General features: G+C 36.7%; 1 protein-coding gene across 1 annotated transcript in view; it reads right to left on the minus strand.

Annotated features, from left to right (window-relative positions):
• LAMA2 (laminin subunit alpha 2) overlaps positions 1-18,631 on the minus strand; it is a 647,398-nt gene that overhangs the window by 326,394 nt on the left and 302,373 nt on the right. Inside the window, exon 12 of the mRNA XM_056126014.1 lies at positions 16,365-16,535. Coding sequence (XP_055981989.1) covers positions 16,365-16,535 — 171 coding nt within the window. The remainder of the gene's footprint in view (positions 1-16,364; positions 16,536-18,631) is intronic.

Genomic DNA, 18,631 nt, shown 5'->3' on the forward strand with positions numbered 1-18,631 from the left:
GGAGTGGCCCGAGATCATCAAATGCAGGGGTGAGAGAGAGAGCCAAACAAAAGATTCCTTAGTCCCATGGAGACTACACAAGGGACTCCACGTCAAACCCTTCACACAGCAAAACAGTGTGTTTCTTTTACATATTAGAAAGTTATTTCTTGTTTCAAACCTCTGTTCCATCCATTATCTTCCAAATACCTGGAGATATGGAAAATGTCCTGCTGTTTCCTATGCTAAGTTTTCAAAGCACTTTTGATTAGAAGAATAAGAATTTGATATGAACATATTGAATTTTATCTCTAAACTCATTTTGGAAAAATAATAAAACCTTTGACTTTTTAGAAAGTCATCTTATTTAAAACTATATGATGCAAGAACAATAATGTACTCATTTTTCTTTCTCATGATGAGTAAAAATATGTTCAGGCAGTTAAATACCTTTAGAAACCTTCAGTGGTCTGAAAAATCCCTTGCCTGTGAGTTATTTCCAATTCTATTTTATTAAAATTACAAAACACTGAGGCTGCTGATCATCTCAAACACAGGTCCAGATAAAAACTGAAGAAAAGACATTTTCTCAAAGACCAGAATACTTCTTGATATATTTGGGTTATAAGAAAGTCATTAGACATGACTAGTCATTGGATATGTTCCAGTAGGCAGATTTTTTTGAAATCAAAATATCCTAAAACTAAAATACATACAGGCAGTCTATCATATTTCCTTTTCTATTTACTCTTTCTTTCCTCCCTCCCTCCCTCTCTCCCTCCTTCTCTTCTCCCTCCCTCCCTCCCTCCTTCCCTCCTTCCTTCCCTTCCTCCCTCCCTCCCTCCCTCCCTCCCTCCCTCCTCCCTTCCTTCCTTCCTTCCTTCCTTCCTTCCTTCCTTCTTTCCTTCCTTCCTTCATCTCCTCCCATTTCTTTATCTGTGAGAAATTTTTTTATATAAAATTTCAGTGAAACAATGTCTAGCCTCAAATCAGACCCAGCTGGGTACTTAATATTAACTAACACCTAATGACATTTGCTCGAGCGGGCCCAGTAACGTCTCCATTAGAGACTTTGTTGTTACTGTGTCTGGCATATCGAATATTCTCGGTAGCTTGCCGGGCTCTAGGCACTTTTTTGAGTAATGTATATGTGTTAACTCATTTAATCTTTGCACTAATCATAAAAATTGAGTATTGATATTGTCTATACTGTCACTATCCTCCCGTTGTTCATCGATTTGCTCGAGCGGGCCCAGTAACACCTCCATCGTGAGACTTGTTGTTACTGTGTTTGGCATATTGAATATGTCACGGGTAGCTTGCCAGGCTTTGCCATGCAGGCGAGATACTCTCGGTAGCTTGCCGGGCTCTATAATAATAAGTTCTTCCTGGAGGGGTGAAGGGGTAGGGAGTACATATACAACTAAGGCACTTGAGAAATCCAGAAATCACACATGCTAAACCAAGCAGTTTATATTCTATACATGAGAAAATAAAGAAAAAAGTAACTATGCAGTTATACTTAAAAGCATTGCTTAGCTGTTGTTTGTCAAAACTAATGAACACACAGTTTTCTTTCTGTTAAACAATCTTGGGTATAAGCATAATCCCCACCTTCTATTTTGAACAGTTCTGCTAATATGCTCCAAGAAAAATTCGCTCCTGGACTATAATCCATCACTTACAGGCTAACTACATGCTCTTTAATACACAGTCCAAGATTCTTGTCTCACTTCTGTGACAAATATAGGGCTATGATGCCAGATACCCTGCTTGTCTGAGATGAAAGATTTACCTTGAAAACATCCAATCTTTCCTCTAAAACTTATGAGTATTTTCCTTTGATTCTCACCTCTGACCATTAGTAAGACCCTATCAAGGTGGCTGCTATACTACTTTACTGTGGTAATTTAATAAATTTAGTTTTGCTTCATTGACAGATTTATTTTTCAAGAAATGTATTTGAGAAGTTGGCAACTGACATGTTTCTACTATTAAGAATTAGAAGGCTGTATTTTGTTATAAACATGATAAATGGCCTTTCCCCTACTAATTATCCTCAAACCTGCAGAACAAGGAAATTTACATCAAGTTCAGCAACTACCTAAAGAATTTTTGACATTTATTTGAAATAAAGAGGAAAAATCTAAAGTGTTTACATTTGTGCAATTCTTAAGCCATCAACTTCTGTGATTCCTCTACAAACAGGAGCATCTCCAAGTGGTATCTCCTAGTCTCCTCAAATATAAGCTGAATGTAATAAGATTTAATTAAAACCATTATTATCTAAATATTACAAGCACCTTTGCTGTGAGAACCTGTTTTTATTCTAAACATCTATCCAATCAGGAGAGACAGAGAAATGAGAAATTCAAACACTGAAAATAGATAAAAACCAAAAACCTATGAAAACCAAAATGTAGTTAGCTCAGAAAGATGCAACCAGGGAGGGATTCTTCTTCCTAACAAAGTAACGTCATCTGGTAAATATCTCGGGTGTGAACACACAATGCATGAGGAGGTTCCATTTTGTTGAAAATAGCTGTAAATATATTCATCGGAGTAAAACAATCATCTGTGTCTAGTCATGCATGCTGTCTGCTCCCGTAGCTGTCACTGCTGTCGATTTGAAGTTGAGGGGTAATGGCCTCATGATTCAAGGAAACTGCTGAAGTGTGTACTCAGGCTCAGTTGAAGAGATGGGTTCATTTATCATCATAATAAGCTATTACCATCGATAGGTCACAACTCATTGAAGAGACAGTCAGTCTAATTGGCTCAATTCCGTTAGCTTTCGAAGTGCTTCAAAGAGATAAGCACCCTTTTGCAGGTAATTTTCAATCACCCAACAAACTAACTGTTCAATAATTCATCACATTTCTGAATGGGGTCTTATCACAGAATTCCTTTTTCCAGGAGGTAAATGTCGGATTTTAACTACCTGGAATCTTCAGACCCAAGAAGAAGAGAGAACTTCACAAAGAAAGGTCATAAGGCACCTGTTCTGTTCAAGTACTGCTGTTGTATGTGATGAAAAGATGAGAAAACTTTAGAAAGAAAAAATGTAAGTAATGTATTTTCTAGATAGTCCCTGGGGAATCTAGCAAAAATTCTTGAAACAATTCACTGACAGAAATGACTTTCAGGGGGCCATGAGATAACACAGCATGGAGGGCACTTATCTTGCATGTAGTCATCCCAGCTTGGGTTCCAGGACACCCCCATAGTCCTCTGGGCCCTCCAGGAATGATCCCTGATCACAGAGTCAGGAATAAATCATGGGCATAACCAGTTTTTGCCCAAAAATAAAAATAAGAAATGTTTTTCAAATTCTTGTGTCTCATGCAAACAAAATTTAGCTTAAAAGATTGAACTATTTAATACTTAAGAAGTGAACATATGAAAGCAATAATTTTCATAATAGGAAAATAAGCAACAAATGTTTAATAAATTTATAATTTTATATTATACTAAAATTAAAGCTATTTTAATTAAAATTTCTTACTTTATTAACTATTCTGTGTATGAAGAGATAGCAGTCTCTCAGGCAAACAGAATTCAAACAATATCTAAGTAACTAGTCACCATATAGTCACAAACATAATTTTCTTTCTCCATTATTACTTAGACAAATTCTTGTCGTATGCATACTATTTTCTTCGAGGTAAAATTATATACTTTGGATTAATCACTATTAGCATACAAATATTTCCTTATTTATTGAGAGATTTAGACTGCCTGATTGCATGTATGTACCAGAAGTCATTTATGTAGTTTTTCAATTATAGACACTGTGGGGGTGCAGTGTATCTGACTCCTGTGCTCAAGGTTCACTCATGGCAGGGCTTGGGGACCATATGTAGTGCTGAGAACAGAATCTATGCAAGCACGTACCCTACCCGCTGTAATATTTCTCTGGCAAATTATAGATATTTTTGTGTTTTTAACAACCATTTGTGAGTTATATATCCTTTAACATATTTATATAACCTTGTAGAATAAATTCCTAAAAGATAAGCATGTATTGGTGAATTTTAAGTTTAGTGCAGATTAATTTATTTAATTTTATTCAAAGACACATCTGGCTTTGCTCAGGGCTTGCTCCTAACTCTGTGCTCCAGAATTAATTCTGGTGGTGCCCAGGGAACCACATGTAGTATTGATATAAAACTGTGTTCTTCTAGGCAATGCAAGAGTCTTAACTCCGTTATTATTTTTCAGGTCCTTAAGATTTTCTTTCGCAATGGGAAGGGGGTGGTGATGGTGAAGGGTGTCTGTGCCTCACATTACAGTGCTCCCTGGGGCTACTTCTGTGCTCAGGCATCACTCATAATGGTGCTCATGACACCGTACCGTACCGGGAATTGAATTAGCTTATATTCTAAGTACCTTGACCCCTATACTATTCCTTTAGCCCAAGTGAAGGTTTTTAATTGTCTTCTTGGATTGCATCAATGTATAAGGATCATTAAGTGTGCTTTTCATTTTGGTGTAATCTAATTAGCTAGTTTGTTGGTTTGTTTTCATTTGGGCATTACATCCACCTGTGCTCAGGGGTTACTCCTGGCTCTGTAATCACTCCTAGTTGTGCTCAGGGGTCCATCTGCAGTGTTAGGGATCAATTAGAAGTCAACCATGTGCAAGACAAGCACCTTAACCCTTGTTCTCCGGTTCAATTCAAAAATCCTTAAATGTAATCACAAAGGAGAGGAACACAATACTATATATCTAAGGAATCTCTAGGGGAAGCTGTTAACATGTAGATTGCTTTACTTTTCCTCTCCATCGCTATATTAAGCGAACACAGAATAAAGGTCAGCAATTTTCATTTTCAATGATGATCAAGATAAGAAACCCGACCACCACACTGGGGAGACTACTGTTGCAATGCATTGAACTCAAGTCACCACTGCTAGCCAAGCATCTTCCTCTGCACTTCACTCATCCTTCTGCATTCCTCATCCCTATCACCTTGCCCTCTCTTCTTGCATTACTGCCACACTAAACTCCTACAGTAGTTGCAGGCAGCAAAGACCAGCTTGTTGGAGGTTTGTCTCACAAGGCCATGGACTAGGTATCAAACAAGTAAGCTATTTGATTTCTTTAGCTTTAAGCAAACTGTACATGAAATATGAAAAATCTAAGAAACAATTATCAAGAAAGTGTAGAATTCTACACTAAGGTTTTCTTGAAAGCAAGGATATGTGCTTAATGTTCTGAAACATGACAGGAAGTGGTCAACAACCAAAAGCCAAAGTGTTAAAGTCTTAAATTGTTGCCAGTTTTGTTTAGTTTGGTGATAAGCAATAGGGTTATAAAAGGAAGAAAATTTTGGTGCTCTTATTATCATTTGGTTTTCCTTAGGACTATCTCATAGGCTATGTCATAAAAAGGGTATCATATTCTGTTTTCTGTGTTTGTTTTTTAAATCTTATTTGCATTATGTTTGAGCCTCGGGCTAAATAGATTATTCTGAGGTCCTGTATCAGATGGTATTCAGTGCAAAAAATATTAATATCTACTATTTTCTCTGTGTTCCAAAATCTGACATGCCATTTTGTCGGTAAGGAAGCAAACAGCACCCGGCCCAGATAATGTCAGACCCGAACACCTGAAGAACCTGCTATCAGTACTCATCAATACACTGGCTTGGCTCTTCACACACTACCTGTCTGAATGCAAAGTTCCATTCCACTGGAAAACCAGCAAAACTGTTCTACTGTACAGAAGGAAGACATCCACGCATTGGCAACTATCTCCCAATCTGCCTGTTGTCTGTCGTCTACAAGCTACTCACTCGAGTCATCCTGAATAGGATTGGAAGAATACTAGATGAAGGACAACCATGTGAGCAAGCCGGGTTCTGCAAAGGATTCAGTACAATCGACCATATCCACATGATAACCAAGCTCATTGAGGTTTATCGAGAGTTCAAGATGCTACTCTGTCTAACGTTCATTGATTTAAAGAAGGCCTTTGATTCTGTTGAGACTTGAAGTGGTCATTGAAGCCCTAGCCAAACAGGGCGTTCAGACTTACTACATCAGGATCCTCCATGAGCTGTATTATAGATTCACTACTAGCATCTCACCATTCTATAAGGAAGTTATCATCCATGTCAAGAGAGGGGCTTGGCAGGGTGATACTGTTTCACCGAAACTCTCAGTGCCACCCTCGAGAATATCATGTGACGACTAGAATGGGAAGGAATGGGAGTGAAGATAGATGGTTGGAAACTACACCACCTCCGTTTTGCTGATGACATCATTCTAATAACACCAAACATCAGCCAAGCAGCACAAATGCTGGCCGAATTTGACCGTGAGTGTGGAAAGGTTGGACTACAGCTGAATCTCACGAAGACAATATTTATGAGAAATGGACTTATTCCTGATAATCAATTCACTCTCAATGGAATGAACATCTCCGAATGCAACAGTTATGTGTACCTAGGTTGAGAAGTCAACATGACGAATGACCTGGCACCTGAGTTGCTCAGGAAAAAGAGAGCAACTTGGAATGCCTTCAAGAGCGTCAAAGAAATAGCTAAGAGGATGAAGAACCTCCGGCTCTGGGCACATCTTTTTGATTCCACTGTTCTCCCTGCATTAACATATGCCTCAGAGACCTGGGCCCTACAAAAACAGGATGAGAACGATATTTGGGTCTCCCAAAAAGAAATTGAAAGAGTCATGCTTGGAGTATCATGCTTTACTCAAATGAGAGAAAGAATCCAGAGTTCTGACCTCCATCCGCAATCGAGAATCAGGGACACTGTCTCATTTGCCAAGGCGTCAAAAATCAGATGGGCTGGACATATAATGAGATTTGGAGACAACAGCTGAACTAGAGCCATTACCAACAGGATTCCACAGGACGTCAAAAGATTGTGTGGCCACCCACCTATGAGATAGTCTGACTTTTGTCAAGACCCTGAACAATCAGGTTGAGGCTCTTCGGGTTCCTGGAGCAAGCAGACGCCATTGGATACACTAGCACATGACAGGGATGAATGGAGACGTTATTAGCACTCGCTTGAGCAAGTCAGTGAGTAATGGGATGTCACGTGATCAAGTGTCTGTGTTCAATTTCTCTTTGATGAGACAAATTTCTATGTGATATCTTTTTAAATTTTTTTTCTACTTTTTCTTCTAATACAGACTTGTTGATGAAAGGTGTCTCAGACTTATTTGTTTAAAAATATCTTACATATTTATTAAATATTAAATATGGGCTGGAGCAATAGCACAGTGGGTAGGGCGTTCGCCTTACAAGCGGCCAACATGGCCGACCCGAGTTCGATTCCTCCGCCCCTCTCGGAGAGCCCGGCAAGCTACCGAGAGTATTCGATATGCCAGACACAGTAACAACAAAGTCTCCAATGGAGACGTTACTGGGCCCGCTCGAGCAAATCGACGATCAACGGGAGGGCCTTTACCTTTACCTTTATTTATTAAATATATTTTTGTCTGAAAAAGTTTTAAGAATGGTGGTTTTTTTCTTGGTTATTGTTAATTTTCCCCAATACACACCCAAATACTGCTCTGTTGTATCTGTCTTGTATACATCTATTAATAATAATCTTTCTGACATTTATTATCCTAAATAGGTCATATATTCCTTCTGTAACTGCTTTTCAGAGTAATTCTTAATCTCTATCACAATTTTTATAAAATATTTTATATGATTTCCTTTGTTTTGATTTTCTTGCTATATGAGTTTTTTGGGGCTAGAGCGATAGCACAGTGGTTAGGGCATTTGCCTTGCATGTGGTCAACGCGGGTTTGATTCCTCTGTCCCTCTCGGAGAGCCTGGTAAGCTTCCAAGAGTATCCGGCCCGCATGGCAAAGCCTGGCAAGGTACTCGTGATATATCTGATATGACAAAAATAGTAACAAGAAGTCTCAAAGTGGAGACGTTCCTGGTGCCTACTCAGGCAAATGGATGAACAATGGGAGGAGAGTGTTACAGTGCTATGAGTCTTTTATGCATCGATAATGCTCTTTTTTGGTACAGTTTATAAAATCCTGCTTGTTCATAAATTTGGTAATTTTGGAGGAGGGTGTTGAGGTCACAGCTAGCTGGTTTTGGCTTTGCTTCTGTAGATACTCGGGAAATCATATAGTGCCAAGGATCAAATACAGATCTCCCTATTCAGTCTTTTAGGCTACCTCTGTGCTATAAATGATATTTTATTTGATGACAGGCATGAATAACTTCACATTGTTAAGTGCTAGATGTTGTTGTAATTAAGTAGGATTTAACTTTGTTTTGCAGTGCAAATATTTTATTTGGAGTAAATTAGAAAACTTTCACATTTGCTTTTAATATTTCTTAGGGTGAAACTGGAGCAGTCAGTAAACTGGAGTTAAAATAACAAAGACAATTAACACACTCTGAGGGCTTTACCTCAGGTCTTCTTAACAAAGACATCTTGGAGGTGAGGATATGAACTACCTTAGCTCTGAATTACCTCCAAATATATATTTTTTTACTCATCATTCTTTGAAAGCTCTTTCACAATCACAAGGCAGTTTTCTCCCATTCATTTCTTCTCAGTACTTATTCAGACTAGAGGGCTCCCTTAAAAACATCTGGAGTACTCATTTGCTTCTCATCTGACCCTGCAGCAATCTTTTCTCTAATATTCAACCACCCTCACCAATATAGATATGTATAAGTATGACAGATATAGATACACAGATATAGAAATAGAGGACATCAATAATATACAATGGGAACGAGTAATCTTTAGGGATAGAAGTGGTGTAAACAATATTAGATGGTTACATGCAAAAGGGGCTGGAGCAATAGCACAGTGGGTAGGGCGTCTGCCTTGCATGAGGCCAACATGGCTGACCCAAATTTGATCCCCCCCCCCACACACAGAGAGTCTGGCAAGCTACTGAGAGTATCTCACCCACACGGCAAAGTCTGGCAAGCTACGCCTGATGCATTTGATATGCCAAACACAGTAACAAGTGTCACAACAGAGTCGTTACTGGGCCCGCTCGAGCAAATCGATGAACAACGGGAGGACAGTGACAGTGACATGCAAAAGAATGAAAGTACAGCACTTTCTTTCTTACAATATACATAAGACAAAGTAATTCATAAATAGAAGATATAAAGACCATTAAATTCCTAGAAGATGACATAAGAAGGGTAGGTACATTGACCTCAGTCTTGGTGTCAATTGATGGTATTTTGGATCTGACTCCAGATATAAAGAAAATAAAGTAAAATAAGCCAATGAGTACATCAAAATATCATATTAAAGCTTTTTTTCACCATTAAGGGAGCAATAAATACAGAAAGCCTACTGAATGGGGAGGAAATGTTTGGAAATAACATATCTGATAAAGAAGTAATCTCTGAGGTTAACAGAACAGAACAAAACAGAACAGAATTTTTTCCACAACCAAAATCTCTAGTATTCCCTTCCACCTCACCCCTCACTCCAACCCTTGCCCTGCCTGTGGGGCAGACAATTTCCCCCATACTCTCTCTCTACTTTGGTTATATTCGATTTTTCGATACCAGTCTCACGACCTTGGGGATCAGACCTGAGTTGACTGCAGGACAGGCAAGTGCCCTGGCCTTGTGTTATATTGGCTACGTGACATCTTATTATCTAGTTCTTACTCTGGAGAACCTGGCAGGCTACCAAAAGTATCCTACCTACACGGTAGAGTCTGGCAAACTCCTCATGGTGTATTCAATATGCCAAAAACCAGTAACAATGATGAGTCTCATTCTCCTGACCCTGAAAGAGCCTCGAATGTGGCACTTTATAAAATCTCAGGGCTAGGACGAAAGAGACGTTACTGGGGCCTGCTCAAGGAAATCGATGAACAACAGGATGACAGTGATAAAGAAGTAATAGCCAAAATACATAAACAATTTATGCAACAGAATAGCAAATTACACAAACAAAACTGTATAAATAGGGGCTGGAGAGATAGTACAGTGGATGGGGTGCTTGCCTTTCACTCCGTCAATCTGGATTCGAATCTTGGCATCCCACAATGTCCCCTGAGCCACTATGGAAATGATCCTTGAGCTCAGAGTCAGGAACTTTAGATACTTATTACCATTATAAATGACTTGGGGTCAACTCTATGGCATATGATGGAATTAGGTATTTAGTGATATTCATAATGTACTAGCACTGTAGCACTGTAGCACTGTCCTCCCATTCATTGTTCATCGATTTTCTGGAGTGGGCACCTGTAACATCTCCACTGTGAGACTTGCTAGTGTTTTTAGCATATCAAATATGCCACAGGGAGCTTGCCAGGCTCTGCCATGTGGGCGGGATACTCTCGGTAGCGTGCCAAGCTCTCCAAGAGGGAAGAAGGAATCAAACCGGGTCAGCTGCATGCAAAGTAAACGCCCTACCTGCTGTGCTATTGCTCCAGCCCAATGTAATAGATAGATGTCAATTTATAAATATATATACATATACTCAAAATCCCTATAATATTATAACAGTTACTTCAACAATGATAATGTTATATGGATTATAATGTCATAGTTCAAATACTTCAATATTCCAAGTTTATCAACACATTTTTATAAAGTGTTTTTGGAAAGCTATTACTACAAAGAAATACAACAATTTTATATTAATAATTGTATTCTTAGGTCCTTGATTTACTTACTAATAATTAATGCCTAGATATTTTTGAGTTTGCAAAGCAGTCATCAACTACATGTGCTAATATGTTATCTATAAATAAAATTCTAGATATTTATGTATAGAATCATATAATCTTCAACTGACAACTTATTTTTCTTTTTATATGCCTATATCTTTATTTTTTATTTTAATGCACAGTCCTGACCTTTTATTAAAGATTTAATACATCTTTGAATAAAACTGGTCATTATAAAAATAGTTTAATTTTTTAAATATTTTATATTAAATAATATACTTGCAATTTATTTTTGTGTGACTATTGCTAAAGCTGGAAAAAAATCATGAATCATTATTTAATTTAACCATTTCCTGCACCTATAGCAAATATTAGTTTTCTTTCCCTGTTTTAGTCAATAGGGGTGGTTAATTAGTTGAACTGATTGTTATATTATAGTAACTTTGAACTCCTATAGTAAAACAATTGACCGACTTAGTTTTGTTATTTTTATAAATCATGGACTTGTCTATGCTTTGCTTAAAAGCTCTGTATCTAGTTTTATAACTTTGGATAATAATTTTCTTTTAGATACTCTTTTTTTTATTTTGGTGAAGATTGGTATCAAACTCCCAAATTATATGAGAAATAGTTTCCAAAATTGTTTTCAGTAAGGTTTCTATAAAATAGATTGCTCTTTTAGTTTAATTATTTAATGGAAACTACTTGAGAACAAAATACAGCTGGTGTTTCTTTATTAACAAATTTTTTTACAGGGGGCACACCTGGTGATGTTTAGGGCTTACTCTTAATTCTGTTTTTTATTTTTTTTTGTTTTGGGGCAAACCCTGCGGTGCTCAGGGGTTACTCCTGGCTCTGAGCTCAAGAATATCTCTTGGTAATGTTCAGGGAGTGCCCTGGATAGTACAGTGGGATGAGTTTAAGACAAGCGCTTGTCCTACCTCTTCAGCCCTACTATTAATCAATTGCTTAGATATTCTTGTGACTCCAGGAGTTTTTCCTTTGCATTAGATTTATTAATTTTCATAATTTTAGAGATGTATTTGTTATATTTTTGTACATAAAGTTTTCATAATTTTTCAGTTTTCCCGCATAATTTTTGCTATATGCATATTTATATTCATAAAAATATTTATGAGCATTTTCAACCTCTTTCTTATTTAATCTTGCTGTAGCTTTGGAATCCTTTCCAAAAAGTGTAGGGACTTGAATCTTCTCTATTAATATTTGAGTTCTGTTTGTTTGCTTGTTTGAGTAGCAAACCCAGCAGTACTCAGGGTTTATCCCTGGCTCTGTGCTCAGGGATTACACTGGCAGGCTCAGGGCACCATTCAGGAGACTAGAGACCAACACTCCACATCAGTTGCATGCAAAGCCAAGTGCTTTGACATTGTAAAATGTCCCTGACCCCCAATATTTGTTTTTTATTTCATCAATTATGACATATAAACTAACATGTATTTTTCATTTATTATCTCGCCCGCACGGCAAAGCCTGGCAAGATCCCCGTGGCGTATTCGATATGCCAAACACGTAACAAGTCTCACGATGGAGACATTACTGGAGATATTTGCTCGAGCAAATCGATGAACAACGGGAGGACCGTGACCGTGACCATGCCTTTTAGGACAGCCATCCTAATATCTATGCAATACAAAACATCTTACAAAAACAAATAAATGTAATTAAATGAAATCAATCTCTGTTGCTTTAGTTAGAAAGATTTTATTAGTTCGTGATGGAGGTTACATATCTCAACACATGTGAAAACAGAAATTCACAAGAATACTGAATATTTAAACTTTCTTTAGCTTGCAAATTACATAATTATTACTTCTTATGTCTTTAGGAGGTAATTCCTATCAACATAAGCAGCCTTCTATTACATGAGTTTTGTTGACAAATATAGCATAAAGTCAACTCAGGTTGAAATTATTTAGTAAATTTTCCCCGTGGAGTTGCTTAAATGAATGCTTCCTCATCTAGCACTTGTTTGATCAACTATAAAAATTCATCTTTGTTCTTATAATTAATAGCAATATATATAATGAATTTAACAATAGAATAAATCATGTATGTAGATATTGAAATATTTGGGCATTTATCATTTGGAAATACTAGATTTACTACAACTTAATTAATTTAAGTAGGAAAATAAGAAGCTATGACAATATTAGGTAAGTTTAACATATGTTTATGTTTGAACTGGAATCCTCATAGACGGACTAATTTTGCTTTTCAGAGACTGCCATAAATACATGTAATAATGGATTATTGACGATTTTTTATGTTTTAGTAAATAATTTTCTCACTTAAACCTAATAAATAATTTTATTTTTGTTTAAGCAGTCATTCTTTCTGGTATTTCTCTAGTGCAAAACCACACTTGATGACATTTAACTAATGGCAAAAAAATAAATCAGTTGAAATTCCATTTATTTTTATTAATATTCCATTCCTCACATATACAACAGCCTTCCTTATTAATATACTTAATCCAACACCTTAATTGGAGAAACTTAAGAATGGGAAGAGTGTTTAACTACTACATCTGAAAATTTTGAAGTAAAGGGTCTGAGCAATAGTACAGTAGGTAGGGTGCTTGTCTTATTGGCTGACCTGGGTTCAATCCCCAGCACCCCAGAGAGTCCCCTAAGTATTTCCAGGAGTAATCCCTGAGTACAGAACCAGTAATAAGCCCTGAGCACAGGTGTGCCCCCAAACAGAAATAAAACAAATCATAAATTCTGAGCAAAGTAGACACAAACCTAAATTACTAATGATAAGAGGGTGGGTTATGCTTAAGAATGGACTGAAATTAATTTTCAAATTTCATATAAGTTGGAACTGAAGATAATTTCTAAGCAGTTTTATCAAAACTTCTTTTCTTTGTTTCATTTAGTATGTGACATTAGTCACAATATATTTGCTGAGCTATTATAAGGTAACAAAAACTACTCTGTCCTGTTAAAGTCACACATCAATCTTTTATTTTTCTAAACCCATAAATTTAATTTTGGACCTGAGAGACAGAATTGAAAGTTAAGCAAGGACAACAAAGAAGTACCAGAGAATGCTTTCAGGAGCCAGAAGCTATTTTGTTAGCAACCCTGCATAATGTGCATCTTATAATAAGCTACAGGTATTCGTGTCATCTCCATGAGACAGTTTAAAAGCTTATCTCAGAAACATAAAGCATAGTGTTGTAGAAAATAATCGCTTCTTAAAAGTAAATAACAAACAATTTAATAATTCTCAGGGACAGAATATCAGGCTTTCATAAATAATACAGGAATTGAGGATGATCCAAGCTGACTCTCAGGGAACATTTTGCAACAGAATTGCTTTTGGAAGTTGCACTACTTCAGACCACAGGGGAAACTTTAAGAAATGACTATCTCAAGGCTCTCATAGCACTTCCGTTCACCAAAGTAGTAAATTATTCCATCCTGAGATACCCAAACAGCTTCTGAAGAGTTGGAGCCTGTAGCTTACCAGCAGGACTCAGTTCTCTACCACTTTCCAATCCTGCCTGGCGTCCTCCTTAAACAAATACTCTAAGACCAAGCATCAATGCTTGCAAGCATTTTAAAAATGAAACACTGCCAAGTGTAGCACTGTGGGCGCCTGACTTAATTTTCTTTGACTATCTAGAATGAAGCATAATTTTTCATACTTAATTGTGCCAAAGATTCACTCACATATTAAAAATATATATATATATATTGTAATTGAGATCATGGGAAAAAATAGATGGCTAGTATAATAACATAATTTTTTTTACTTTATTTAATATACACAATCACATGTTAAAGTACTTCTGCATGAATCCATGCTCCAAAAAAGTAATTGCAGCCAACTAAAATATTTTTTAAGGTAAAAATGCATTGTTTTACAAAACTGGTTGCGTTACTATCTTCAACTTTTATTACAATCAGGCAAAACTGTGCTAGCAATGTACATCTTTTTTTTTTGGACTACACGTGGTAATGCTCAGGGCTTACTTTTGGCTCCGTGTTTAATTACTCCCAGTGGTGCTTGGGGGGACCATCTAGGGTGACAAGGATCAAACCTGGGTTGGCTGTATGCAAGGCAAATTCTCTCTCCCCTGTACTATCTGTTCGGCCCCCACAATGTGTGTCCTTTTGAAGAGCATTTTATTATTTGTGCATAAAGAATAATGATATGTGATATCGTCATTATTATGTAGAATATTCACAATGCATATCCCTTTTACTAGAAGTATCCTTATAAGCAAGTGATTTAGAAAATGTTTTAAAATTGGTAGATAAATATTTAGGAAAAGCTAATTGCATCTTTTAAATATTTTTTGACTTAGAAATTGACACTGAAAAATCACAGATGAGAGATCACATAACAGCCTCCTGGTCATAGATGTAAATGAAATTCACTATCCAGATACCAGAAGCACTGGTATCGTGATACATTATTTCTATCAGATTTTGGCAATGGCTCTGATTCAAACAGCAATTACTGGTAAAGAATTTAGTCTCAACTATTTAGAAAAATGGCTTTACTAAATTTACAAACAAGGCCCTACAATTTTCTATTTCCTTAGCAAGATATTAAATCAACCAAACTAAGCATGTCATCATGACTATAATTTATGTGATGTGACATGACAGTTAAGATGTACTGTGGTAATTTGTGAGCGCTTGCAGTATTATTGTAGTATAAAAAATTTATATGGTTCAATTATTAAGGCAAATTGTTTCATTCATACTGAAATATCTGACAGTAAACCACTAAGGGCTTCCTCATTGCATTTAAAAATGTCTTCCATATTCAAGCAATTTGCACACCCTGTTACCATTATTTTGCTCACTGAGTGGAAACTGAAGCACAGGCATGCATAGCATTTGGATGTGAAAATGATCTGTGGGGATTATGAAATGATTCAGTGTGGGTGGCTATAAGAAACAGTTCATTCAGGATAAGGGAAGTTATCTTTAGGAACTAACAATTACAAACAGGATGTCCAAATTCTTTGCTCTGGTGCTTTTTCATAGCCCACTTGCTTATTTTCCTTCTGTCAGTTTTGTCTTCAGCATTAGAAGAAAGAAAGCATATGACTGAAGATAAATGATAGGAAATATGGTAAGAAATTCTTTTATAAGATCTCCATAAACAAGTGACAATGAGACAACAAAGAAGACCTTTGAAAATCTTCCAACTTCTGACCTAAAACTCTTTGCACATCCCCTGAGCATCACAGAGTGCAGCCATAGAGATCTCTGGGTACTCCTGGGTGTGGGCCTGGATCCCCTGCACTGTAGCTCAGGAATCTCCACCACCTCAGGACCAGAAGCAACAACATATCCTTGGGTTCCTGCATTAAACCGATCAACCATTTGGCCAATAATCACCAGCAGAGCCCCAGACCTCGTGAGAACCTTTTGGGAGTTACCTCCATCTCTTCAATAAAGTAAATAAAATAAAATAAATAAGGTAAACTAACATGATCTTTTTGTTTTCACTTAGGCCAGTTCACAGCTATGACCTACTAAGATTTTTCTCTTTCAATTCTCAATTCTCAAGTGTCGCACAAGACATATATTTATATTTGCACATATGCAACTAATATATACAAATAAATATTTGTGTACATATATACATGTATCAGAGTTTATCTTTTATAAAAGACTGAATAAAACATTCTCTCCATTGAGTAATAAACAGAAAGGAGCAGGTACTTTATGGACTTACTTTGTTTCCTAAGTACGGAGCCGGCGCACTCCAGAAGTAGTTCTCTGGCAGGGCTCTCTGGGCCTCACTACTACTGATGCTGATGTGAGGTGGAATGACATCATCCTGCTCGGGAGTCACTTTAATGTGTCCTGTGAGGTCAGTCAGGTACCAGCCACTCATGTCTTGTATCTTTAGGAAGAGATAGAATGACCACTATTTAGGGGGAAAGTCATCTGCTTCTTTCATATTACTAGTTGTATCTCCTTTTTATTGAAATTAAAGTGAAAACAAAAACAATTAATATATATTATAAGCAGCATTAAATTTATATGCATTCATTATAGACACCCCCTCCCCCCCCCCCCTTTTCAGTGTCTCTAGGAGTTTGCCTGGTACAACTGAATGACCTGCTTATATGGACCCAATGATTTTGTTAAAATTTCTGATTCAAAAAACTGATATGTTTTTCTTAAAAGCATATAGTTCTTCGAAATAAGGCGTATGGGGCTGGAGAGATAGGATAAGACACTTGCTTTGTTTGTGGTGGGCTCAGTTTTGACCCTCAGCACCATATACAGACCCTTACCCCACCACTCAGTGTGATCATTGAGCACATATTAAAAATATTAAATTTAGCACAGCTAGGTGTGGCCCCAAAACCAAAATAAAAACAAAAATCAAAATCAGTTATAATTAATTAAAATATTACAAAAATCAAATAGCTATTTTAAATTTCATGTTTTTCATGCTACAGGTAATCTCTTCTGCCATGGAGTAAACTATTACTAAAGGTTCCTAAAACAGAGAAAGAAAAGAAAGACAACATACAAGTGCCTGAAAGGTAACATTTTCTTCAGTATTTTGTACCTTCCCTCTCAATTTAAATTTCAACTTTAACTCAAGGACATCAAAAACCATCAGATTTTTGGTCCGATCACAATTCAGAATATAGCACTTGCTTCTTTGTAAAAGATCAAAAGTGCTTTGGGGATTCATACTTTATATCATTGGCCCAGAAAGGAATTAAAAAATTCAGAATGATTTGCTATTCTACTTTAGTATTCCGATCAGAGAAGGCAGACAGTTATAAATCAAAATTTAAAAAGTCAGAAAAAAACACTGGATATTGAAGTTTTCTACTACTAGGGACCTAATAGAATATATATCTATGTCATATTGTGTGTATGTGTGTGTGTGTGTGTGTGTATCTTGGTTCTATGATGGGTAGCAGAATTGTAACTGTGACAAAATATGGGTGAAACACATTTTTCTTTTTATGGCAATAATTTGACATTGCATCTCCAGGGCCTGTGGAATCACTGTGACAAAGCCCAATTCAAAAATGGTAGGGATCTTGGCATCTACCTTCAAAACATAAAAACCTAATTTTGAAAGGGTACATGCACACCTATGTTCACTGCAGTGATAAGAACAATAGCCTGAATATGGAATCAATCCAAATGTCCCATGGCAGATAAATAAATCATGAATTTGTGGTATATGCACAATGGAATACCATGCAGCTACAAGAAAATATGAAATAATGAAGTTTTCTATAATGTGAATTAAATTAGATGTTATTGTGTTATGCAAAAATAAGTCAGAAGAAGGACAGATACCAAATCATCTTTTTTGTCTTTGGATTATAGAGACAAAACAAGGGACTAGACAGTATGTAACAATAAAATCTTTTTTGTCTTTAGATTATAGAGACAAAACAAGGGAAAAGACAGTACAGAACAATGATAACTCTTGACTTTGAATTAAATAACCCATCAACACACAGTGAGAGGAGTAGTGGGGGACATGAGCATTCAGTGCCTGTAATTAAATTTTTAAAATTTATTTGGGGGGAGAACCTAGTGGTGCTCAGGTGTTTCTCCTGACTGCACTGAGGAATCGTGATGCCAGAGATCAAATCTGGGTTGACTGTGTACAAGACAGGCATCTTACCCATTTTACTATCTTTCCAGACCCTTAAATTTAAAAAAACCTTGAAAATACAAAGATATTGACGACATCTCAAAGTTCTCCTAAAATTCTTTAGTAACTCATCAAAGATTAGAACCCAGAGGAGTGGGTACAGGACTTTGGTGGTGGAATGCATCATCCTGCATACATGTGTCTTTGGATTAGATCTCCCTTGATATGGAAACTATTAAGGCAAATCTACTTATTTTAAGAGGGTCCAATTTAGACCTTGTTACAAATGAAATATGAAAGGCTTTGATCAAAGACATGTACACCATGTTTGAAAGAAATTCCCATTACTTTGTCATGATAAT

The sequence above is a fragment of the Sorex fumeus genome, unplaced genomic scaffold (assembly GCF_029834395.1).
Source record: "Sorex fumeus unplaced genomic scaffold, SorFum_2.1 ptg000061l, whole genome shotgun sequence".
NCBI lineage: Eukaryota > Metazoa > Chordata > Mammalia > Eulipotyphla > Soricidae > Sorex > Sorex fumeus.